The 26,817-nt window shown below is 42.4% G+C and overlaps 3 protein-coding genes across 6 annotated transcripts in view; 2 read left to right on the forward strand and 1 right to left on the reverse strand.

Moving 5' to 3' along the window:
* The window catches only part of LOC119740112 (protein mono-ADP-ribosyltransferase PARP14-like), a 37,022-nt gene extending 36,024 nt beyond the window's left edge, over positions 1-998 (forward strand). The window contains exon 25 of the mRNA XM_038215312.1: positions 650-998. Coding sequence (XP_038071240.1) covers positions 650-933 — 284 coding nt within the window. The 3' untranslated portion in view covers positions 934-998. The remainder of the gene's footprint in view (positions 1-649) is intronic.
* Positions 999-12,177: 11,179 nt separating this feature from the next.
* On the forward strand, positions 12,178-13,489 carry LOC119740042 (protein mono-ADP-ribosyltransferase PARP14-like). The gene is made up of 2 exons (XM_038215243.1): positions 12,178-12,311; positions 13,109-13,489. Exons 1-2 carry the CDS (start codon positions 12,194-12,196, stop codon positions 13,390-13,392), a joined length of 402 nt encoding a protein of 133 aa, XP_038071171.1. The 5' UTR covers positions 12,178-12,193; the 3' UTR covers positions 13,393-13,489.
* Positions 12,232-25,159, reverse strand: LOC119740041 (retinol dehydrogenase 13-like). 4 transcript variants are annotated; one of them, XM_038215242.1, is made up of 7 exons: positions 24,407-25,066; positions 23,601-23,747; positions 23,259-23,450; positions 22,775-23,053; positions 19,857-20,067; positions 16,842-16,952; positions 12,232-12,297 (listed from the first exon to the last, which is right to left on the reverse strand). In XM_038215242.1, the coding sequence occupies exons 1-6, from the start codon at positions 24,453-24,455 to the stop codon at positions 16,844-16,846; spliced, it is 987 nt and encodes a 328-aa protein (XP_038071170.1). In that variant the 5' UTR covers positions 24,456-25,066; the 3' UTR covers positions 12,232-12,297; positions 16,842-16,843. The 4 variants fall into 4 exon arrangements, with proteins under 4 accessions (XP_038071170.1, XP_038071168.1, XP_038071169.1 ...); XM_038215240.1 differs by lacking the exon at positions 12,232-12,297 and adding an exon at positions 25,084-25,159 and having other exon boundaries at positions 16,364-16,952; positions 24,407-24,564; XM_038215241.1 differs by lacking the exon at positions 12,232-12,297 and having other exon boundaries at positions 16,364-16,952; positions 24,407-24,564; positions 24,848-25,066.
* Between the last annotated feature and the right edge of the window lie 1,658 nt (positions 25,160-26,817).

Below are 26,817 nucleotides of genomic sequence, written 5' to 3' on the forward strand. Positions count from 1 at the left end.
AAGAATTCAGCCTTATGTGTCATTAACTCATGAAATAACACAGTTCCATTCCCTGGGGTGCACCAATTGTTCAAGGGGGGGGGGCACTGAAGGCAAGTATTGTTTTGTGCAATTAACAATTTAAGAGCTGTACCGAATATGCCTATTCTCCAAATTCTCGATCAATGAAATATCTGAAAAGCTTTTTTTTTTTACTGAAATATATTCGACAAATATGAGCGGCCTCGAGGAGATGATGAGGTTTTATTGTTTATATTGCGAAATGCCACACTTTTGTTGAATCCAACTTTTGAACATAATGAGAGAGCTTCCATGAGTAACATCAGCTCACATTTATTCTTAAAATCAGTCAAATATCATCTCTTCCGCTATCATCCCTTCCGCTAACTCAACAAGCCTTTTTATTAATTTGCGACAAGCGCAGGTGCGCACAAATCCCGATTGGTGGCCATTTTGGGCTTGGGCATGTTGAACTTGGTCAGTGCTTGAACTTGATCAGAACTTGAAAATGCAATGCCCCAGTGTTAGTCTTGAGAATGTTATGTTTGCATGAAACATGGAGAAAATAGATTTTCCATAAAAATACTTGTTTTTACAATTACTAAATTGATGGAATTAATCCATTTAACGCACATGTTTATATCTTCAGCAACTGCCTACGGAAATGGAACCTACTTTGCGGTGAATGCTAACTACTCAGCACGACCGCAATACGCAAAGCCTAATGCAAACGGTGTACAGCACATGTACCTGACAAAGGTTCTGGTCGGTGATTACATCAGAGGCAATCACGGAATGATAACTCCTCCCAACAAACCAAGTCATCCCGACCAGCAGTACGACTGCGCGGTGGACAATGTAAACCAGCCAGGCATCTATGTTATCTTTCATGATGCACAAGCCTACCCAGAATACCTCATCAAATTCCAGTAAGCAAGTCAAACACTTCAGATGGTAGTTGTATTTGTTCTGCAACTAATACGATTGAACGATTTGCAGCCCCTTTGGTACAACCCATCAGCATCACAGTGTCAGTGATATTATCACAAACGCCATGCTATTTGCCATGTTAATTGAGGACTACAATAATTGATCATTTTAAAAACATAAAAACATATGTACTTGTTTAAAGTTTAACCAGAAAATTAAACGTTCAAAATGTAGTCATTGCTGTTGGAAATGACGATGAATGAATGATAACAAAAACATTTACTAAAATGCAACTGCGTTTGAAAATAAACTTCAAGAGAGAAAAGAATAGCTTAAGAGATTTGAAAACCTTTTTGCTGGCATATAGCTTGTGGATATTGGTTTTAATCACATTCGTGATTTGAATATTCACGCATTTCAGAATGCTAAAAGCAACAATCTAAAAGCAGCCTTTATGGATTTTTACCCCATGCATTAAAATAGCTTTGGTGTTTCATCTTGTCTCCCTTTGATTTCAGATCGCTCATTTTGAATTTAAAAAAAATCAAAATCAAAAAAGCCCTAGACGCAGCCTTTGTACATTATGTGATTTTCAAAAACAAAGAAGCATGCATGGCGTATATTGAATGGCAAAAGTGTTATACCTGATGTTTTGTTTGTGTTCTTAGTTGGTATTCATATAACTAAGAATTCATGACTATTTCTTTCATGATTACTACATTTTTACATGTAGTTCAGTGTCACATACCATTAATATTTGGAATGTTCAATTTGCGTAAGGACGAAGCAACTATCGAGCTGTTTAAATTATGTTTTGTGGGTGTAACCTTAGTTGACTTTCAGCTGTAATTTGTTGATTGTTGATTTCTCTGTAGAATAATCACATTATGTCTAGCTACCTGAAAGAGTTTTGTAGTAGGTTTAGATAAGAGTTTGCAGAACAGAAATAAGACTTTGTGTATGTTCAAACCAATTGACGTTTCAGCTTTCGCAGTAGCATCTTTTTGAGATAAAAAAGGTATTGTGTAAGTTTACCTTTCTCTTTGTCTCGAATACACATGGATTGATATAACTTAAATTATTCGGTTAAACCAAGGATTGAATGCCACTAAATCTGTCAATAATATTTAAATATTGCAATATTAAGTAAACATGTGAAACTAAGAGTAGTAACGTTGTGGTGATACTGAAATAATCTGATTTGATTGATTGATTTGTCGATGAATCATGAAGACACAATTGATACAAACCGAAAAATATTGATTAAGAACTAAAAGTGATCATTTTATTGTTCTTGTTCTTCGAGTTTCTTAATGTACTTTATGTTTTAGTTTCAACATGAAAGAGGACTTCAAAATGGCACCATTGACTGCAGGCTCAGCTGATTACACTGCCGTGGTGACCCAATTTCACAAAACTATGGGAGGCCGTCAAATTCAAGAGGTGCAGTTGTTTTCTTATATGGATTGGATGTTTATTATGACTGATGAATCTCTTATTGTTAATCTTTCTACCCCAGCGGTCCAGTTCAAAAGCAAAAGTTATCCTGCCTTACTCAGCAGGCCCAAACATTGTTAAAACCCCCATCACTCCCCATTTTATGTTACCTGTTTAATTGATCATTATATATACATGTGTAGCGTTTGACCAATGGGTTCTAAATGACGAATGTGATATTCCTAGGAATTTGCCGACAGAGTACTGTTACACAATGACGGACTAAACAACACGTTGACGTGGACGAAAGAAATGTGACCCGGAGACAGTGCCTCAGTTTTTAACTTTTAATACTCAACAAATCATTAATAGGTCAATCACATTATAACAATAATTGCTGATTATTTGAACACTGATTCACCTTAATTCAAGCAGGATAGCTGTCCGTCAAGGTAGATTCGGGCTCGGTCCTTTTTGGAAGTCCCGCAGCGCACAACCGTTCCTCTCCAAGCCAGCACAACATCAACAACCTATTTCGCGCGCGCGCGTTACCAAACTTACTACATTATTCTGCGCTGCTAATCTGCGCATGCGCGCCCGGCCCTACTCTCCGGCCGGACGGACAGCGCCACATGTGATAATCGCTACATCACATCTATTTCAAAATGAATGCGTCCCACATTTAGTTAAAAGAAACAAACAACGTGTAGAAAAGCTAACGTCTTCTCAGAACATATTCAGTAGTGGTCTTAATGACAAGGCTGCCTTCGTTGAAGATTTCCACAATCTTGCGCCAACGGACTTCCCGGGAATACGCCGGCTCTTCCAAGACGGTCTCCGTGGTGACCTGGCGTAAGGGTGATACCCGTGTCACGTGGCTTGACTTCTTTGGTGATGCAACTCCGAAGTGCATCTCGTCGGCTGTCGGATGCAGGTCCAACGTCGGAGGCGTTTTCTGGATCTCTGGGGTTTTTGGCACTTCGTTGGTCACACCAGCTCGTTCAGGGGTTCGGAGGTCTCGCTGTTTGTTGTGGGTCGTTTCTTCCTGCATTTGTGGCGCATGGTGCTTCTTCAAGTGTCTTCCTAAGTCACTCCGTCGGGAATAGCTGCTCCCATCGCAGAACGGACAACTCGTATCTGGTTTTTATGCCATGTTGCTCCGATACGTGACAGTTGAGGGCTGAATATGCTCTGAATGTCTGACGGCAATCTGTGCACTGGAGGTCTGATGTTGGACTTGGGGACCTCCTCGATGACCTGTCTCTGGGGGACCTTTGGCGCGAGTGGTGTCTTTTTGGCATCTGCAGGATGATAAGACCAACAAGAATGGGAAAATTAGTAATTTATTATGGTTGATGGACTCGTTTATGGTTTTGGTTGACCCACTCCCCGTAACGTTTTGGTGGCCACCGCTTCCTGCGGCTCGGGCATTCCGGCTGCGAAGTGGCAATTGGGCAGTTATCAGGCTGTTCGACTTCGCGCTGCTCCTACTTGGTCCCCACTAATTTCTTGGCCTGCGACTTTTTAGCCTCGTCCATGGTGGCGTCTTTGCTGCCGCTCTTCCCTGTACAGCTTGGCTGTCTTGGTGTCCCTGTCCCGGATCTATCTGAGCTCCCTGGCTGCAGATGCTCTTCAGTAGCAGACGCGTTGACTGGGCTCTCTTTGCTGCCGCTCTTTCCTGTACAGCTTGTCTGTTTTGGTGTCCCTGTACCGGATCCATCTGAGCTCCCTGGCTGCAGATGCTCTTCAGTAGCAGACGCGTTGACTGGGCCCTGAACTTCTTTGGGGCCGCTGTTTCCACAAGTAAGCCTGCCTTCCCACCACGACTTGTCATACTCTCCTCCAAATCTCTTCAGTCGGTCTATGTGTACAATCTTTGGTTTGTGCCGTGGTCCCTTCTGGATACGTACATTTACATTGTTGATGCATTCAGTCACAGTGTAGGGCCCGTCCCATCTCGATTGGAGTTTAGGGGACAGTCCAACAGTTCTGGCCTCTACAGCCAGCATCACGGTGGTTCCAGGAGTAAGCTGCTTATGTTGGTGTGGTAGGTCATAATTTCGTTTTTGATGCTTGGCAGCTTTGTGCAGATGCACCCTTGCCCTCTCGTGGGCATCACGGAACCTTTCCCTCAACTCTACTACATAGGGCGTAACCTCCTGGGGCTGTTCTGGAGATCCCAAAATGAGGTCAATAGGCAGTTCAACTTCTCTGCCTAGTGTGAGGAGATTTGGAGTTTCGCCAGTGCTGCCGTGTTGCGAAGCACGATAAGCCATCATTACCAGGGGTATGTGGCGGTCCCAATCCCTTTGATTCTCGGCTACGTAGGCACGGAGCATGTCTTTTAGAGTGCGGTTAAACCGCTCTACTTGACCGTTGTCTGGGTGTGGTAGGGACTCGTCCTTGTTTTGTCTATGCCGAGGATTGCGCACATTTCTTGGAACAACTTGCTTTCAAATTGCCGGCCCTGGTCACTGTGTACCTGTCTGGGAACGCCGAATCGGCAAACAAATTCTCTGTCGAAGACTCCAGCAACTGTCTCGGCTGTCACGTTCTGCAAGGGGAAAGCTTCTGTCCATTTTGAAAAGTAGTCCGAAATAACAAGAATCAATTTGTTCTCTCTATGTTCTGTAATTGGGAATGGTCCTGTGATGTCCAGCGCGACCCGTTCCATGGGCACCCCGGAGATTTGTTGTTGCAGTGGCGCCCTGGTTTTCTTGGGAGGCGGCTTGCGTCGAGCGCACTTCAGACATTGCTGACACCATCTCGTGACCGATTCCTTCATGTTTTCCCAGTAGAACCTTGACTTTACTTTCGCATACATCTTGTTAATTCCCAAGTGTCAAGCCGTTGGGCAGTCGTGGAGTTGTTTCATCACATCTTCCCTGAAGGCCCATGGTACCACCAGAAGCCAGCGTGAATGTGGTGTGTCCTCCTCCCATCGCCTGTATAGTACACCGTCATGAAGTTTCAGCTGTTGCCACGAACACCACAGCGTTTTGAGCCACGTTCTTTCAGCCGACACGTCTGCCCATGACGGTTTAAGGGTTCCATTTTCTAGCCAGCCTATTACTTTGCGCAGGGTAGGATCTTCCATTTGTTTTTCCCTCATTTCCTCAGGGGTGCACCCATGTACCCAGCAATGTGAAGATATTTCTCGTATAATGTGGTCGTGGCGGCTGTCATCTGGTGGTGCGCTACCAGGTTCACCCTGTTGTGTCTTGTCCGGATGCCCCTCTGCCTTGGGAGATTCCTTACTCAACATTTCCCGGCTTTGTTGTGGTTGTGTTTCGGTTTCCTTCTCCTTCTTCTATCTTCTCTGACTTCCTTGACTTTGAGCCCTCCTTGACTTTTTGCTGGTCTACGTGACACTGGACATTGTGCCGCATTCTGGACATCGCGTCGGCATTACCATGTTTCGGGCCTGGTCGATGCTCGATGTCAAATTCGTACTCTGCAAGTACTTGAAGCCACCTGGCAATTTGTCCTTCTGGCTCCTTTAAATTAAAAAGCCAACGGAGCGACCCATGATCAGTTCTCAGGAGAAACTTCTGTCCGTAAAGATATGGCCGAAAGTGTTTGATAAAGTACACCACCGCCAATTGTTCCTTCCTAGTGACGCGGTAGTTCTGCTCAGGCCTTGACAAAGCTCGACTCGCACAGGCAATAACACGCACGTGTCCCTCTTGTTCTTGACTTAGCACAGCCCCGATGTCATAGTTGCTGGCGTCGGTGTCGAGTATGAACTTGCCTTTCAGATGGGGGTATGCAAGAATCGGTGCAGAGGTAAGATGTTTCTTCAGCTGTTCGAATGCCAACTGACAATCATCCGTCCACTGGAAGGTCTTGTCCTTTTCAGTCAGTTTGTGTAGTGGCCTAGCAAGTTCTGCAAACCCGGCTACAAACCTCCTGTAGTAGGACGCTAAGCCCAAGAAACTCTGTACCTCTGACGTGCTTTGGAGTACAGGCCATTGTTCTATCTGGCGTGTCTTACTGGGATCAGTCTTAACCCCTTTGTCAGAGACTATGTGCCCCAGATCCCGTTGAAGCAACTGGCATTTCTCTGGTTTGAGTTTTAGGTTGGCCTAAACACCAACCGCAGCCGCTGTATGTGTTCACTAAATGACCCGGAAAAAATGATGATGTCATCCAGGTATACCAGGCACATCTGCCACTGAAGCCCGCGTAATATTCTCTCCATAAGACGTTCAAACGTTGACGGAGCGTTGCAAAGCCCGAAGGGCATGACGCGGAACTGATAAAGACCCCAGTGACTGGCGAAGGCTGTCTTCTCCTTGTCTTCTTCGTTCATTGGGACCTGCCAGTATCCGGATGATAAGTCTAATGTTGTGAAGCATTTGGCTCCCGCTAGGGTCTCTATTGAATCATCGATGCGGGAAATTGGGTAGGCATCTTTCCTAGTTATTGCATTAAGTAGGCGGTAGTCCACGCAAAAACGAACAGAGCCATCCTTCTTTCGGACTAGCACTATGGGTGAAGCCCATGGTCCAGATGCAGGTTCTATGATGTTTGCTTTCATCATCTTGCTTTTTTTTTCTGTTTCCGCTGCCTCCCTCTGAAACATCGGCAACTAGCGAGCTCCTTGTTTGATAGGTTTTGTGTTACCTGTGTCGATTGTGTGTTCTGTGAGTGTCGTGAGCCAAATATCTCCCTTGTATTGAGAGAACAGGTTCTGGTATTCTATCAGTTTTGACAGTCGTGTTGTCTCTCTTTCGTCTAATTGTGTTGAGCCACGCTGCAGCATGTCCTGGAGACTTGCCGGGAGCCTATCTATTTGCAGCATGTTGGTTTGCTGTACCTGTACCTCTACCAGGTCGACCCTCTCCGACACTAAACAAGGTGTTTTGTCGTACTCCTGGCATGGGATATGTGGTCCTAATGCATCTATCTGTTGAAACACGCCTGCGGCTGTCCCTCTGTAAAGAACGATCGGTTCATCTGTCGGGTTTAAGATGCGCAGCGGTACTCTCAAGGTTCTGGACTGTGTCGCTACCGGCGCCAAGAGCACATTGGTTTTTGTAAGGAAGCTTTGACCGGGCTCCACGATGCCGTAACTCACTGCAAAGTTCTTATTTGTCATTCTGCCTTCCACGATAATCTCGGAGGCTGGTGGAATTGTAACTGTGTCTCTGATAGTCACTCTACAACTCTGTTGTCGCTCCCTCGTATTCTGCAGTGGCACCTCTGCGTTTCCAACTAGCAGACTTTTGCACCCGACATCAACCACACAACCTTGTTGCTGCATAAAATCCAACCCCAGGAGGAACATCATTATGAATGTCTGCTACTACGACGTTATGGCGAAATGTTTTTCCGCCCATTAGGAGCTAAACCGTCGTCTCTCCATGTACTTCCAACAGGGTGTCGTCTGCCAGGTACACCTGTAGGGTAGACTTACTGATATCAGGTCTGGAACACTGGTTCATTCGATGAATCACCTTTTCGGACAGGATGGACACCGTTGCCCCTGTGTCGAGAAGCATTTGAGCATCAACTCCACTTGTCCAAGTGTGTGAAGCCCAGCGCCAACCTCGTCCCCAGTGCTTACTTTATTTCCAACCGCGTTTCCAATAGTAAACCCTGGATAGGAAACTTTCTTCCTGTATCCTGATTGGATACCGCAATTGGCTAGTAATGGTTTTTATCGTGTACTTGGTGCTATAGATTCACAACGTGCAGTACGTGTTTTCGCGATCATTCGTCCACGCCTTCTCGAAAATACTAGTTTCCTTTCCAATTTGCTCATATTAATATGAAATATGGTACTGCACATTGTCTTGATAAGATCGTAACAGTTTGATTTCATAAATCGTGTTTTCGTAACTTACGCCGTGCTCGCGCTGCTACGAATTCACTCTGTTTTTACCCCAGACACCGCATACAAAAACAAACGCTAATGTGTAACGCATATCCAGGCACCAGACTGTTCCTCATTTGCATACGTGTGCAAAAATCTTGCACATGCAAATGATCCAATACCAGGGTGAGAGAGCAGGCAGTGTAGGGCGCGTACTGCTCGACACCCTGGAAACGAGGTTGGGCCAGCGCCAACTTGAAATGCCGTTCCGCTAGAACACAACTTTTGTGTGGACCCTTCCTTCTGATGGGCTGACCCACGGTCCTTGGAACCAGTCCTTACATGTTTTCCTGATCCGTGCTCCTTGTCTTGGCTGTCAGTCTTTTTGGACAATCCTTCTTGAAGTGGCCAAAGTCTCCGCACTTGAAACATCCTCTTCTGTCTTTGATAGAACGACTCTGTTGTGTTAGGGCCTGGATCTGTTGCACTATTAGTTCCAGTTGGTTTTCTAATTTTGCAATTTTGTTATCAGGTACTGGGTTCATCTTTGCCGCCATGGCGCTTTCCACATCGCCTCCAACAACCCTGACTCGTTTGATGCTGTTTTCCTTTTCCGCGGTCATAATGGCCTGAAACTCAATAGCAGCGGTTACCGCTTCTTCCAGACTGCCCGGACGCATTTGTAGGATTCACGCACGTGTTTCGTTGTCTGTAAGTGCATCCAAGAAAAAGTCCCTCGCCATTGTTGTCTGCGCGGCAGCTGGAAGTTCACTGAATGTCTTTTCCACTAGCAGACGGACATCCTGGGCTAGCTCTGAAAGGGACTCTCCGCTTTTCTGACGCCTATTCTTCAGCTGAATACTGTGGAACTCTTTACGTCCATCCGGCTCCAATCTCGCTTTTAAACTATCAACCAGGCTTTGGTATGTGGTTCCGTCCTTTGGTATGCCCTGGAGCACTGGTTGAGCTGCACCTGTAAGGGAGACGGCCAGAAACTCTGTCCTCTCTTGTTCTTTCCATTTATTAATGTTTGCACACATCTCAAAGTGCCTGTGGTATGCCGACCAAGACGTTTTCCCATCGTAGCGATCTGGGCGCATGACTGGTCGCTCTCGTACAAATCTTTGCTGCAGAGTTGCCTGGTTGGATGTATCGGGGACTGGCGCAGGGAGTCCACATTTCCTGCATTTGGTGTTCGGATGCAAGTTCGCCGGTGCACCGACGGGTAAACCAACCGGTATGCCGGCAGTCGGTGCACCGAGCATTGGTGCACCAAGGGATGCATCTGGATTCTGAGCTGTCCATATTTGTTCACTTCCGCGCACAAGTCCTGCACCATGCTTGGCCAATGGTGCCCCCATGGGTGCACTGGTATACTGCATCTGTTGTGCCGCAAAGGACTCCGGCAAAGGCTCCCAGTGCCCCGGTACTGACGGTTGTATATGGACTGTGTTTCCCGAACCTATCGTGGCCATCGGTGCCCCGGTCGGTGCACCGATATACGGCGTCTGTTGTTGTGCTGCCATTGGCCTCTTTGCATCAATTTCCTGGTGCCCCAGTGCCGACGGTTGAAACCGCTCCACCTTTCCCGCCCCATGCGCCGCCATCGGTAGCCCGGTCGGTACACCGATATACGGCGTCTGTTGCTGAACTACCATAGACCACTTGGGATCAATCTCCTGGTGCCCCGGTGCCGACGGTTGAAGCCGCTCAGCGCTTGCTGCACCATGCGCCGCCATCGGTACCCCGGTCGGTGCACCGATATACGGCGCCTTTTGCTGTATTGCCATTGACCACTTTGGATCAATCTCCAGGTGCCCTGCTGCCAACGGTTGAAGCCGTCCCGCGTTTCCCGCACCCTGCGTCTGTTGCTGAAGTACCATTGACCACTTTGGATCTATTTCCTGGTGCCCCGGTGCCGACGGTTGAAACCGCTCCACCTTTCCCGCACCATGCGCCGCCATCAGTAACCCGGTCGGTGCACCCATTCCAAAATGTGTATCCTTGTGGAGACATTTCTTTGTTCTCGTGTAGTAAAGTGTTCAATATTGAAAGTGAATTTTCAAAATGCTCTTATTTTAACCAGAATTAGTTTCCTTGGCTGAAATTTGGAATTTTCTAAAACTCTTCCATTTGCAACGGATCAACCCACCTTGGAAATTCCTAGTTTTTGAGTAAAACCCATATATCTATTTTGTGAAAACCTTGTGGAGACCAATTCATCTATAGAAATTGCCCTGTGGAGACCTTTACAATGTTTTGTTCCGTATTGTGTGTGAGTTTCCACAAGGCTACGAATTTGTGTACACCGATATACGGCGTTTGTTGCTGAACTACCATTGACCGCTTAGGATCAATCTCCTGGTGCCCCGGTGCCGACGATTGAGACCGCTCCACCTTTCCCACACCATGTGCCGCCATCCGTACCCCGGTCGGTGCACCGATATACAACGTCTGTTGCTGAACTACCATTGACCACTTTGGATCAATCTCCTGGTGCCCCGGTGCCGACGGTTGAAACCGCTCTACCTTTCCCGCACCATGCGCCGCCATCGGTACCCCGGTCGGTGCACCGATAAACGGCGTCTGTTGCTGTACTACACTTGACCAACTTCTATCAATCTCCCGGTGCCCCGGTGCCGACGGCTGAAGCCGCTCCGCGTTTCCCGCACCTTGGTGTCTCGGACGGCGCCCAGTTAGGTGTACCAGTATTTGTTGTGTTGGAAGTGTCGACGCCGGCGACTTCTCCTGGTGTCCCGTTGCCGACGGTAGAAGCTGTCCCTCGTTTTCCTCGCTCTGCGGCGTAGCCATCGGTTCCCCGGTCGGTGCACCGATCGACTGCATGTGTTGCTGCATTTCACCGTGTCTGCGTAGAACTTCCCCACCGTGTAACGGTGTCGACGAACGGGTCGCAACGAGGCTTGCCTCTGGCGCTGCCCAATGCACACTCCCTAACTCATCAGGCACATCGACCACGCAGTGAAATGACTTCCACGCAAGGGTGGGCGAAACTGGCTGTAGCGTGTGAAACCAGGGGGGGTGTGGCGTCGAAGCCCGGTGACGTGGACGCGGGAGCGGGTGTCATAGGGGTGGGAACTAGGATGTGATCGGCCATACCTGTCGGCGTAAACTGACTTAACACGGAATATATTAAGGGATGAAACAAACCGCTGCCACCAATGAAGCGTTTGACCAATGGGTTCTAAATGACGAATGTGATATTCCTAGGAGTTTGCCGACAGAGTACTGTTACGCAATGACGGACTAAACAACACGTTGACGTGGACGAAAGAAATGTGACCCGGAGACAGTGCCTCAGTTTTTAACTTTTAATACTCAACAAATCATTAATAGGTCAATCACATTATAACAATAATTGCTGATTATTTGAACACTGATTCACCTTAATTCAACCAGGGTAGCTGTCCGTCAAGGGAGATTCGGGCTCGGTCCTTTTTGGAAGTCCCGCAGCGCACAACCGTTCCGCTCCAAGCCAGCACAACAACAATAGACCGCTTGCAGACGCGATCGATAATTGACGCGCGAAGGTGCGCGACGCCATGTTGTGGGACAAAATGTGCATGGATAGATATACGCTTGTCCCACAACATGGCGTCGCGCGCCTTCGCGCGTCGATTATCGAATGCATCTGCAAGCGGTCTATTGAACCTTTTTCGCGCGCGCGCGTTACCAAACTTATTACATTATTCTGCGCTGCTAATCTGCGCATGCGCGCCCGGCCCTACTGTCCGGATGGACAGCGCCACATGTGATAATCGCTACACATGTAACTAAGAAAGTGAGAATGCAATAAGGCTAATTTTGCCGTTGACTCGCATAAACCCCAATGCCATTTTCTCTTTTTTAAATACCAATATTGTAGAGCTTTCACTGGTTATTATTGGTATGTCATAAAAACAAATTATTGTTTTGACTCCCTAATCCAAATAGATACACAGAATTCAGAACAGAGACTTGTTGGTGCAGTACCAAGCACGTAAGGAAGCGATGGAGGCTCGTCTTGGTCGTACTAACATTGAAGAGACATTGTTCCATGGTACCGATGAGCAAACGTGTGATAAGATCAACAAGTTTGGTTTCAATCGCAGCTTCTGTGGAAAGAATGGTAAGAACCTCAATTTGCACAAGTTGTTCGACATAATTTGTAAATGTGTTTATTTTTGTATCGCTCAGCTGTAAAGAATTTAATTTGGCCGAACATTGTCCCTATTTAAACTTGGTCATTATATAGGATCGAAAATTCAGCCTTATGTGTCATTAACTCATGAAATAACACAGTTCTATTCCCTGGCGTGCACCAATTGTTCAAGGGGGGGGGGGCACTGAAGGCAAGTATTGTTTTTGTGTAATTAAAGATTTTAAGAGCTGTACCGAATATGCCTATTCTCCGAATACTCCATCAACGAAATATCTGAAAAGCATTTTTTTAAACTGAAATATATGCGACAAATTTGAGCGGCCTCGAACAGATGATGAGGTTTTATTGTTCGCGAAATGTCACACTTTTGTTAAATCCCACTTTTCCACACAATGTGAGAGCTTCCATGAGTAACACTTTTGCACATAATGTGAGAGCTTCCATGAGTAACATCAGCTAATATTTCTTCTTAAAATCAGTCAAATATTATCTCTTTCGCTATTACCCCTTCCGCTAACTCAACAAGCTTTTCATTAGTTTGCGAAAAGCGCAGGTGCGCACAAATCCCAATTGGTGGCCATTTTGGGCTTGGGCATGTTGAACTTGGTCAGTGCTTGAACTTGATCAGAACTTAAAAATGCAATGCCCCAGTATTAGTCTTGAGAATGATATGTTTACATAAAACGTGGAGAAAATAGATCCTCCTTAAAAATATTAGTTTTTACAATTATTAATCAATTGAACGCATATGTTTATATCTTCAGCAACTGCCTACGGAAATGGAACCTACTTTGCGGTGAATGCTAACTATTCAGCACGACCGCAATACGCAAAGCCTAATGCATACGGTGTGCGGCACATGTACCTGACAAAGGTTCTTGTCGGTGATTACATCAGAGGCAATCACGGAATGATAACTCCTCCCAACAAACCAAGTCATCCGGACCAGCAGTACGACTGCGTGGTGGACAATGTAAACCAGCCAGGCATCTATGTTATCTTTCATGATGCACAAGCCTACCCAGAATACCTCATCAAATTCCAGTAAGCAAGTCAAACACTTCAGATGGTAGTTGTATTTGTTCTGCAACTAATACGATTGAACGATTTGCAGCCCCTTTGATACAACCCATCAGCAGCACAGTGTCAGTGATATTATAAAAATGGCATGCTATTTGCCATGTTAATTGAGGACTAAAATTGATCATTTTAAAAACATATAAACATATGTACTTGTTTAAAGTTTAACCAGAAAATTAAACGTTCAAAATGTAGTCATTGCTGTTGGAAATGACGATGAATGAATGATAACAAAAACATTTACTAAAATGCAACTGCTTTTTAAAAAAAAGTTCAAGAGAGAAAAAAAAAAATTAAGACCAATTGACGTTTCAGCTTTCGCAGTAACATCTATTTGAGATAAAAAGGTATTGTGTAAGTTTACCTTTCTCTTTGTCTCGAATGCACAAGGATTGATATAACTTAAATTATTCGGTTGAAGCAAGGATTTAATGACACTAAAACTGTAATAAATATTCAAATATTGCAATATTAAGAACACATGTGAAACTAAGAGTAGTAACGTTGTGGTGATGCTGAAATAAATCTGATTTGTCGATTAATCATGAAGACACAATTGATACAAACCGAAAAATATTGAACTAAAAGTGATCATTTTATTGTTCTGGTACTTCGAGTTTATTTATGCACTTTATGTTTCAATAAGTAATTGAGAATTACAAATGTAATCAGTGTTGTCTAAGATGACAAAATATGAATGGTAGCAATAACAAATCTACTTTTGAAAGACAAAAAATCCAAGAAAAAAAGAGGAAAAAATTACTTAAAGATTTTAAAACTTGTATTAGTCATATAAAGCGTGTGTATGAAATTTGGTTTTAATCAGATACGTGATTTATCAAATCCGATGTGCAGCAAATCAATAGAAGAGAAGTCATTTCCCATTTCTTTCATGTAAAAAGAAAAGTTTGTGTTTATCTTGTCTCTCATTAGTTTCATATCGCTCACTTTAAATAAAAAAATAATTTATGATTGGGAATTTGCACACACACACACACAAAATGGGTGGTGTATAGTGTCATAGCAAAAGTGTTATACTAATAATGTTGAAAAAGGGTTCATAAAACAAAGGATTCATGATTGAAAATCCCTTACAGAAGTGTTGATGTGTCTAAAAGTAACCAAGATGTACAAAAAAATAATAATCTTTAAAAACAAAAATTAGAGTGTTGATCACTGCCTGCAAACTGTATTTTTCCATCGGTTATTCGTTTTCACATATCATTAATATTCGGAATCTTGAGATGACCAATCTGTTTGTCAATGTTCATTTTGTTTTCATAGCCTTTTTCAATTTATTATTGAGATGTAACAATTATGCTATTGTGGATGTAACCTTCGTTGAATTTTACTATTTGCAGCTAAACGTTTTAGATTTATTGTGCATTTCTGTGTCGAAGCGTGATAACTCTGTATATCAATAATGAAAATGAGTAAAAGAGATCCCTTTTTAATGTGCAGTATTATGATTTTAAAGGTTGATATCTTGTCATAAATGTATATACTTAGGCCTATATTTCGGATTTGTTTTCTTGAAACTCGGTCATGAAACAATCTGAAGGATTTATTGGTGTACATCAGTGGGGTTTTTTTTACTTACTGGAAGAATATCACAGGACGCGGCCGCTCCTGGATGCGTTTTGTATGACTTATACTTTAACCAGATAACCCCGTAAGTAAATGTCAAGCGAATTCGCCTATATCTCTTGAGGTTATGCCAACATATTAAAATGAATGAAAGAAATTGTTTGTTTTACCAATAAACTAGCTTGTAAATCGATACCCGATAACAGCATCTTGTACTTTTAAGCCCTGCTTGCCAAGCTTCATGCTTCTACCACGACAAGGGCAAAACAAAATATAAAAAAGTATTAATTGTAGAAACTGAGCCACCGCGATCGAAAAGGGGTTATGCAGACACAGATATGTTTTTACGCAATCGTCGTAATTTTCCAACATCAAGAAGAGTTACCAGATGTTTATTTGACTTTGATCCCAGAATTTCTTTGCGTTGTTAGTTGTTCTAGACATTTGGTCATTGAGCTGAAACTCCCTGTTGGTGGCAATAACTTGGTGTAAATTTTATGTAGTCTTGCACTGGTATCCAATTTGTACAAGAACACCAAATGTAGGGATGTTGCGCAACACTGATGAAGGTGAATCGCACCGAAAGCTCGGCTGTCACTATCCGATGAGAACTGTTTTAATATTTTGTTTTTCACATTCCACTCTTGAACAACACGAGGATTATTAACACTGATGTTTGTTTAAACACCAATCCCAGTGACGGGTTATTTTGGAACACTAAAAGGTTTCTATATACTTTCAGATTAATCCAAACCGGATCAATGTTTCTTCCAAATTTCTATCGAAAATTACAAACTAAATATACATCTGGAAATACGAAAGCAATATTTTTGGTTAGTAACCATAGTGAATACTGAGTGACAGAAAAAGTCCGATTTTTTTTATTTCCCAACCACTGAAAGGAAATTTTGGTATACCATTGACCTTAAAATCCCCCCCCCCCCATTTTTTCCGCGATAGCCTTCAAAAAATTGTTTTGCAACCTGAGCTGCTCTAACTTTTTAGCCTCGAGTCTTGCGCATCTTTTGATACCAAAAACATAAAATTCGGAGCACGGGTTGCCGCCCAGCGAACTTTTTTTCCGGCGAAAACTGAATTTTCCAATATACGTAGCGTTCAAAGAGCAGAATTACCATGCATATGAATAATTAATCACCCATAATTCCAAATTCCTTTGACCTATAGTCATTAAATTTTCTGGGTATGTTTATGATAAATTATGATATGTATGTACCGAGTTTCATAATTTTTCGTCACTCGATGGCCGAGATCCTAGGGGGGTTCGGAATCCCCCCCCCCCCGGCTGAGAGATGGTCGAAATAACCCGGCACTTTTAGGGTTAATATCTGACACACAATACGGAAGTCGAAGTCTAGTATTTGAGCCACACTATGTGGGGCTATGTTCACACACAAAAGAATTACTACCATTTTTTCACATGTTCAGTACATCAGCTAATAAGACCTATTTTTTTGCAGTGCACAAATGAATGCATCAGTGTACGAATCCTTCCAAAAGCACTGCTCCAGCAATGCTATACTTAAAACAATATTTTATCTTAATATTTGGTTTCGTCCTTCATTGACTTAATTTCATAATTACTGATATGGGGAAAAAATAGTACAGCGGCATACAATAAAGGATATTAATAACTGCAATTACTTTAAAAAAAAATTAACCACCTGCTGCTGACAAAAACAATCTTATGTCAATAATAAACTAATCTAACAGTCTTGCAATACAGGAAGTTAACTTTAAACGAGACGAACCATTTGAATACCAAATGCTATAATTACGAAATGCACAACCGTTACTTTCTCAGCTACTCACATTTATTCAACCTTTTTCTCCAATCCAACCAACTCGGCGCTGATTTCCCATAGGCGACGCGCAGACTCTTCGTCAAGGGCCTCGCGACTTGGTGTTTTCGGCACACAGTCACTGAAAAATATTTTTTGGAATGAAGAGAAAATTCCAATAAAAAATCAAAAGATTGTGAATTTAAAGAATGAAACTATTCGACATTATATTCTGATAAACTGCAAGTGCAATGCGCTATGTTATCAAGTCACAAATATGTATTTTAATTGTTTTGTACAGAGTGTGCCAAATGTAAGTGCAGCATACAAATTACAAACATTAAAACGGTTTAATGTTGTTTTTTTTCTTCAATGAAATTACATTTTTTTATTAAAGCCTGAATATTTTTCAACCCACTCCTTTTGACCCCATTCCATTTTGGTCCACAGATCCAGAAATACGAACAATTAAGTGAAAGGGTGTAAATTTTACTTGGGCCCACTCTCAACTGCACATGCTGAATCTGGGTTAAGCATTGAATAGGCACTGAAGTTGGTTGCATCACAGGTAGTGAGAGTGGCCAAGTATTTCTATTAAGTGGCTGTTTCGGCAACTTCCCGAAACTGCCATTGTTGTTTTTATTTGTTCGTGTGCAGGGATTGCGAAGTTTAGGACACTATTCCCGATGGCTGAACACAACCTACTCAGCCGTATAGTTGCGAAGGCCTAAGCGTCCACGTTAACAATGTTAATCCGATTACATACTTAGACGCTTTAACAGAGCAGTAAAATTCATGCAACCCCAAAGAATACGGCTTTTTGAACGTTGTGTTTCTCAGAAAAAAATATCAGTTTTATTGAAAATGTTAAATTATAACGGTAGAAGAAATTCTAAACTTCATATCAGTGAAAAAAATCGCCATTATCGATGCCGTAACATCAATACTGGTTACTGGTAAAGTTGACGTTAAAGCCGGGAAGAAATCGTTTGAAAACGTCCCCAACTGTATGTATTTATATCAATTTCTAGGATCTCCTCAAGTTGTTATTTCACGAGTGGTTGATATCATCTAAGTATCCCGTATTTCAGCTTCATCTGTTGTTGCAAACGCTTGAGTTACACCTTGAACTATCTCCAAGCAAAATTTTTGACGAGGATTTTTTTTCCCGATTGAACTCACGTGCATGGTTTTCAGGTTCGCTTGCATGCTTGGCCGATTTTGGGGCAAGCAGTGACGAAGCGCATATTAGCATATTCATTAGCGTGACTCGGCGTGACTTGGCGTGGGTCTCTATATCGACCAATGATAGCTGGTAAAAAGGGTGATGTTTATTAATTAATAACTTGTGAAGGAGGATACTATGCAAAATTTTACTGCACACCATAATGGAAATTGGCCTTCGCAACCAAACGGCTGTACTTGAAAGTTGTTTGTTGTGCCACACTGAACAAATAGCCATGTCGTAGACAGACCGGGGTTCTGGTAAAAAAATACGAGATTTCGCAATACCAAGCTAAACACGTCAATGCGCTTGGTGGCGGGATAAGGATTGGGGTAGTTTTGACCCAGCCAAAAAAGTAACCCGCGTAAGCAAATCACATTTTCTACCTTGAAAAACTTTCCCAAATTACAACAGCAGGTGTCATTCGGGATCAGAAGAGTGTACTTTTGGTCAGAAAAGGCCTTTTGAAATAATCAAATACTCCAGACACTAATATGACCACAATTTAATCCTACACTACACAATAGCCTATTGTTCATCTGCTTGAGTTGTTTTTCTTTTTCCGACTGTCCATACACGTTTTTATCGTGCATGGCACTTTCGGCACTATAATCAATCCGATTGATTTTCGTACTTGGCACACACTTAGACCAGCACCTGCAGTTGTGTGCCAAACATTGACGTCATCTGACGTAATCATGAGTCACGTGACATCACATTCAAGGTGCAAATTTTGAAGGCATATACAGTCGACTCTCATTAATACAAACTCAGTCGGACCCAGCCATAACGTTTTTGTTGTATCAGAATTTTGTATAAAGAGGAGTACCAGTCCCATTCATTCTGCACATGCACAGTTGGGACCAAGGTTTTATGTTTGCTATTAACCAGAAATTGTGTTAACAGGGTTTGCATTAACGAGAGTCGACTGTATAAATATACAGAACTATCGGTCCGATTGGGTTGAAAGATGGTATGCACACTTAGACCGGGAGGTGGTATAGATGAAAAATGACGTCATGTCATGATGACGGCATCATTATGACATATGACGTTATAATAAAGATCACATTTTAAAGGCCTATTTCTACAGAGCTGTGGATCCGGTGGGTTGAAATGGGGTTTGTGCCTAGACCGGGATGTTTTATAGATGAAAGTTGCAGTGTCGTCATCATGACGTCATCGCATGTCATGTGACGTCACATTTCTAAGGTTTATATCAGCAGCACCATAGGTCCGAGTGGGTTGTATTTGATACGTTTGGGTATTATAGTAAACAAATAAAGTGACGTTATGGTGACGTCATCGTATGTCACGTGATGTCATATTGAAATTGTTTTTAATAACTTTTAACGCCTTTTTAAGTGGCATAATAACAGTGTGCTGTGTACACATCTGATATGCTCTATCAGAATATAACATGAAATAAACATGCCATGCCAAAACAGTTATGTGTTTGTCCACAAACATAAGTCGAGTTGATATTATTTCTGGATCTATGGACCCAAATGAAATGGAGTAAAACGGAGTGGATTAAGAAATGGTCAGGCTTTATTGTAATATATAATTTTACTAAAGAAAAAAACATCAAACCGTTTTAATTTGTTGTTTTCTGAATGTTGCATCTTTAATTGGCACGCTTTGTACATCAGCATTTGCCGAGAATAACCCAAGGCTTTTCACATTTACAGACGCATTTCCCAATAGTTGGGGGTTAATAATAGTCACCCAGAATTATGCATGTTTAACTGCACAGGGTCTCATTTACTCAAATGGCAAAAGAACACTCACTCGAATAAAGGCTACCGTTCATCGCCTCACCTGAAATAAATGCCCGTAGTGTCTCGAAGCTCCTCGGCCACGGCACACTGGATGGTAGTCTGCGCCCCTTGCTCTGCAGTCTTCTGGAGGAACTTCAAGCTAATAACCCCAAACAGGACTCGAAACGGAAGACTCAAGGCCCCATGCATGTGACGAATGAGCTCCGTCTTCACGCTTCCTGGGCTCAAGGCATAGACTGTCACGCCAGAACCTGTCATTGTAGCGACCATTAAAAATGACAAAGAAGTTTTAGATGTAGCCTGGTGTAAGGCAGAAAATCCTGCATGCTTGCTTTAAAACTGGACAAATATTAGGGGCCTATTTATAGTTTTCCATCGTGCTGGAGAAAATACTTGTAATAACCGAGATCATGTGCTTTCTAAGGTCGTTACATCGCGGCTGATAATAACAGGAGTCGACTGTATACAATACACCAACATGTTTGCAGTTTAACCTGCAATTCTTATCTATTACAAAGACTGAAAAGGCATCGGGCTTTCCCTTTACGAACTTATGTGAGCCTACTTTCATGGCTTTAAATTCAAGGGATTTCCCGTTGTGTTATACATTATGTTAATCTGGCGTAAATGGGGTCAATCGATTTGCCACTGTTGGGTTCTGAGGTGTTAGTGTTCATTCGTTTTGAACGTACGCAGGACGGGCATTCACGTCTCAGCCAATGAAAAGCTTTGCTTGCCACGCTCCACCCACTAGTTACCGCCCACCGTGACCGTCCACTGCCTTACTTTTATTATTCAAATTGTTCGCTGCTTCTATTAATCACGATAACAATGCAAGAGGATTCCAAGTCGTTGAGCGGTACAAATTTCAACATAACCAAAGAACATTGTAAGTGGCAGGATCGGGGACCATAAAGTGGAGTTTTATAGTGCTGTGCCTATAGGCGACATATGACGTGATGAAGAAAAGCACTGGAAATGTTGTACATGTACGCGTATACGTGTATAGGATACTATAGTGCACGTACAACTCAAACTCATGTTGAAATCTTTCGACAAAGTTTGTCAACCCTTTTCCTGTCAATAAAAGTAAACACAAACAAATCTCTGTTTCTTTGAAGCTCTATCGTATAATCTCCGATAAATAAAAACTGAAATTAACAAAATAAAAGACTTGTTATCGATTATATAAATAAATATTTATAAATAAAAATTTGAAGGACTTGGCGAAACATGGGTCAGCTTAGTTTGTTGATTGTAGTTTCAGGTCAATGTACTCTTTAAACGGTTTTCAGCAGTTTTATTCGTTTTTAGTTATGAAAAGAATATGATAAAAATACGGTACAAACAAATATTTCTTTTTATTGGAAATTCAGTTAAGGTTAATTTTAAACGTAATGAGCGAAACTTTTTTTTCAGCGTCGTTAAACATTTGTGACTCTATAAACTAATGATTTACTCCATAAACCTCTTCTTTGTTTATAAACTTATGGCGATATGCATTTAAAACAGGTGCCCTCTCCTCATCATTGATATTCACACGGGCACATTTGTCGACCTTCCCAATTTCGTGCCTCACTTTCGTCTTGCTTTCAGAGTGACAGTACCCGAAGGTACGTGGCCTTTAGCTTTAACAGGCATACAAATGTATATGTCTTGTTAATCTGAATACTGACTGTACCCTGCGTAACATTTATAATCCTATGTACCGTTTTTATTGTTTTTCTAAGTAGCGCTCGTACCCTGCCTTAGCCTAATTATTTCCTTGCGTTCCGAGTGTATTGTTAATCTGAATACTGACTGTTCCCTACGTAAGCCTTTTTAATCCTACATAGTTTCTATTGTAGCGCTGGTACCCTGCCTTAGCCTTATTCTTTCCTTACGTGCCAAGTGTATTGTAAATCTGAATACTGACTGTACCCTATACGTAAGCCCTTATAATAGTGTCCATTGTAGCGCTCGTACCCTGCCTTAGCCTTATTCTTTCCTTGCGTTTCAAGTCTATTGTTAATCTGAATACTGACTGTACCCTACGTAAGCCATTATAATGGTGTCTATAGCACTCGTACTCTGCCTTAGCCCTTTTCTTTCCTTACATTCCAAGTGTATTGTTAATCTGAATACTGACTGTATGCTGTACCCTACGTAAGCCTTCAGAATAGTCTCTATTGTAGCGCAATCTTGGTAAAGGTGCAGGCAAACAAAATATGCCCGTGCAGAGAAAACCCATAAACAGAGTGTTGAAATAATTCCAAAGAAAAGCCAGCTCTTCGTCGAGAAAAAAAATCAACAGGGGGTACACTTATCAATAACAGAAAGTAATAACATAGAAAGGAACATGACTGTGGCCACGGGATGCATGACTAAAGGCAGTATGTACAGTAGGCTTAAATGCTGAGAGGACTCCCTGCAGTTTGAATTCATATACCTGCACTAAACGAATTACGTGCGTAATTCTGTTTGCTTTACCGACTAGATTTTGTTCAAAACACATCATGTACAATGTACATGTACTTGCAAAATTGCTTCGATAGAGAGATTCAGCAGGTATTGTGTCAGACAGCTTTCTTTGTAAGAGATCCTCTTTTGTTATTTAGATTTTTGTACCGCTCAACGAGTTGGAATCCTCTTGCATACTAGCAAACAATTTGAATAATAAAAGTAAGGCTGTGGACGGTCACGGTGGGCGGTAACTGTGGGTGGAGCGTGGCAAGCAAAGCTCTCCATTGGCTGAAACGTAAATGCCCGTCTTGCGTACGTTCAAAACGAATGAACACTGTTTGGAGGGATACCGAAACAAAGGTTCTGCAATGTGACTGTGCGCACGATATGTTCGTAACTTTTCATTGTTATATGAAAAGCTGCTTCGTCAGCAGTGTTAATCTCATGACTGTTATCGGCTATTTAAGAAGAAACCCATGATTTTTTTTAATAACATCCCGTACAAAGACAACTAACCCATCAAACGTTTAGCGAGTTCCTTAGTGAAGAGCACGTTTGCCAGTTTGCTCTGTGCATAAGCCGCCATTGTGTCGTATTTCTCTCTCATATGTAAGTCATCCCAGCACATCTTATTAAAAGCGTGAGCCATGGAGGACACATTGACTATACGAGCAGGGGCGGAGGACTTGATGAGATCCAGGAGGAGATTGGTCAAAAGGAAGTGGCCAAGATGATTGACGCCAAACTGCATCTCGAACCCATCTTCTGTCTTCCATTCTGGACAGAACATGATTCCTGTATAATATTCAAAAGGATAACAGAGGAAAAACAGTTGACCAAAGGTTTGCCCCAAAATATTTCATTGTGTCATTTATTTGTTTTTGTTTTCTACAAGTTTATTGGCTGAATCTGATTAACACTTCAAAAGACAATATGAGACTTTCTGAGTTTCTTCGAGTATGCTTGTTTAACAATCATCGACTGTCCTTTACCACTTTACCTGCGTTGTTGATGATTATATCCAGCCTTGTCACCTCTGCCTTGATCTTCTTGGCACACTCTCTGACCGAGGCCATGGAAGCCAAGTCTAGTTTGCGCACCGTCACCTTCTTGTTCCCGGTCACCTTACGGATGTCAGCGGCCGCTGCTTCGGCCTTTGGAAGGTCACGGCAGGCCAAGATCACACGAGCACCTGTTTAACAAAACAAACACATGATGGTAAGATGCAAATGTATGTGGCTTTTTAGTGGTCATCCCTTCCAGGCTCCCAGACAGGTTTAAATTATCCATGGAGGGACCGAGAAATAGTTCAGAATCTTCTGAAAAGCTGTCACATACCTACCTCTTCTAGCAAGATCTTTAGCCGTCTCCTTGCCAATGCCAGTGTTGGCTCCCGTAATGACAACCGTCTTGCCGTCCAGGCGAGCCTTGCTGTGGCACCATCCTCCTGCCACCCACCTCCGAAATACCCAGTACAGCACAATGACAGCTTGTAGAACAATTAAAAATGAAAGAGGGTATAAGTCAAAGCACGACCGAGGATGTCATGGAGTTAATTGTCGAAGCAGTCATAAGGCTATACGTGCATGATTACGAAGCAACCTGCATGCAGGAACTTGAGACGGCAATAGCTAACCATGCACTATCCCGAGACACCACGCCCGGCCTTACCCTTTCCAGTAAGGCATGGTCTAACCTCCACTAAATCATTATATACATCAAGAATAAATTCGCCCGAGGATCAATGTGGAGGATCTTTGCTTGAAATTACTCAATTTCTTTTCATATGTGTCTGGTTTATTTTATTGAGAGAACAATGATTAAGAACTACAACTCAAGAAAATAATGTAGCATTATGGTCCGCGCCGATCTTTTTGCTGCAAACAAATATTAAATGGAAACAGGTACCCAAGAGTGCAGGGGGAAATTGTGGAAGCAGACCCTGAAACTCTGTTTGCAAGGGTCTGCCTTCGGTGTACGTCCATAACTAATTATATCCAATCCGACTCCGCCCCGAACAAACTTACATCCTTCTGTGGAAGCAATTATATTACCCCAACCCATCCAACTGAGACTCGTGTGGAGTGCCTGCAGTCACTGCCTCATGGAAATCCGACTTTAAATTTAAATGTGTTACTCAGTACTCACCGAAGATAACAGGGCCAACGAATAAAGGATCCATACTGAACATACTCATCTTCGCATTTACTGGATTGGTAAACGATGGGATTCAGCTGGCAAACGAGATGAATTCTGATTAGGTCCTAATAAGTGGTGATGTTCACGTAAGAAGCAAGCAGCTGCTACTATGTAAAAATAATAATAATAATAATAATAATAATAATAAAAACAATTGCAACAAAATGCCGGATTTTAATTAACTTATTCATATGGGACCAGGCCTTTTAAACAAACCACTGTCATATTCATATACATGGGCAGTGTAGGCCTATGCGTATGTAGATCTTGGGCCAATGTCAATGTCTACATTCTGTAGTAAGAATTACGTCCACAAAAGTTAACCCTGGTTCAAGACATTCCCAGGTGGGCTTACCCGTAAAAACTTTTATACATAGTGTTTTTACATACAAACTGAAATCAGACATGCTCGATCTGTTCCACTAGCTGCCAAACGTCGCCGACATTTTCAGATGCCTCCAAATCGTGCCTGAAACTATAATCGACGACGATACCTATATAGCTATCTCAACGTGCCGGTATACCTCGTTGATGCTTATGAGAACGGCAAAATGCGGATATAAACCAAACCACAAAGACTCAGTGCTATACGCACAATAACGCACTCATAATCACCTATTACTTACAGCGCGGTTGACTACTTCGGCCACGAAACTTCGCTCACCATACGGTACCAACATGTACACGAGCGTTTGCTGATTTTTGAAGCAATGATTCACAAGAAAAGTCCTTGACCCCAATTTCTATTGACTTTTATTTTGCTTTATCATATAATATAGTACGGTAGCGTAGAAGTGCCAAGAAAAATTATGAAAAATGTATTTACTATCTCGCCGCGGCGAGTTACGATTTCGCCGCGGCGAGTCACTATGTCGCCGCGGCGAGTCACTATGTCGCCGCGGCGAGTTACTATGGCGAGATAGTAACTCGCCGCGGCGAGATAGGAAATAATTTTTTCTTAATTTCTCTTGGCCCTTCTACGCTTCCGTAATGTAGGTTTTTGCCGACCGATTGTTCACAAAGCTGGCCGGAAGGTCAACGGACGCTGTGGAAAAACTCATTCACTGTTATTTCGGTTGTGTACTATATGAACCTAGCAACCAGTTGTGTAAAAAATTGAACAAGGTGTTTAATATCTTACACAAGTTGTGTAATATTTTACACAAGTTGTGTAATATTTTACACAAGTTGTGTAATGTTTTACACAAGTTATGTAAGTTTACTCCAGTAAGTAATGCTGCAACTCCCACAAATTGAGTACGGTTAAGCTCCATGGTTATTGCCAGCAAAATCGCGGCAATCAGTAAGAAGGGCCGCGGCGCTCGTCAAAAGTCACGATCGCAACAGGTGGCCGCCATAGCGATAGCTTGATTGTGCGATAGCTTGATTATGCAATAGCTTGATTGTGCGATAGCTTGATTATGCGATAGCTTGATTGGGCGACAGCTTGATAATTGTAGCGGTTTTCATGTACACAAGGTACTATAGGTCACGGTACGGTTTTAGAAACATTGGTATTTCTAGATTTAATCAAGTGGCTAATAGTTGATTCAATTTTTGACAAGATCGTAACCGACTGCATGGTCCAAAGCACAAACCTGGGCAGATAGTTTCTTATAGCCCTGTGGATGTTTAGAAGAGTCGACACCTGAAATTATTGTGGGAAGGTTGACCAATTTGCATAAATCGTAGGCCTAAATAACTGCTGTGTAAATATTATGCTGTGTGAACGTATTCCCCTACTTTCATTATATCCTTTTATTTAAATTTTTTTATTTTGGGGATTTTACTAGCGTATCCTTACTTAAATAATTTTTAGAGGCATATAGATGACTGGATATTTATCAGGACATAGATCCGAAATGGCTATTACACCCAAAAGTTGCAATTACCTATCCCACAGATTTAATCTACCCAAACGTCACTATTGACGAGCTTCAAATTCACAAAGCTGCTTACTGGCACATTTACTCTAATAAAGCATTATGGAAAATCATGTGAACAATGATACCATGATGATATTTAGCCTAGAAAACAAAAAAGGAAAAAACTAGAAGTCCATAAATCGGGATAAATCGGGTTAAAACAAGTTCAAGGAATTCCCGAAACTTACTTGTAAGAAAACTGTTCACGTAGACACAATTATTATAACAACCATAATCTCGTATTTAGGGGGATTTCTTTGAACTTGGTCCTCCACGTTAGGCAACCCTTCGTCTAATTTTGAGCCTGTTTACGGACACCTCCCTGTTTCCTTTTTGTTTTTGGTTTTTGGGCTAAATATCATGGTGTTATCATTATTCACACGATTTTCCATGTTGTTTTACCAGGGTAGGCTACATAACTGTGCCAGTAAGTAG

Source organism: Patiria miniata, unplaced genomic scaffold, assembly GCF_015706575.1.
Source record: "Patiria miniata isolate m_02_andy unplaced genomic scaffold, ASM1570657v1 HiC_scaffold_4, whole genome shotgun sequence".
NCBI lineage: Eukaryota > Metazoa > Echinodermata > Asteroidea > Valvatida > Asterinidae > Patiria > Patiria miniata.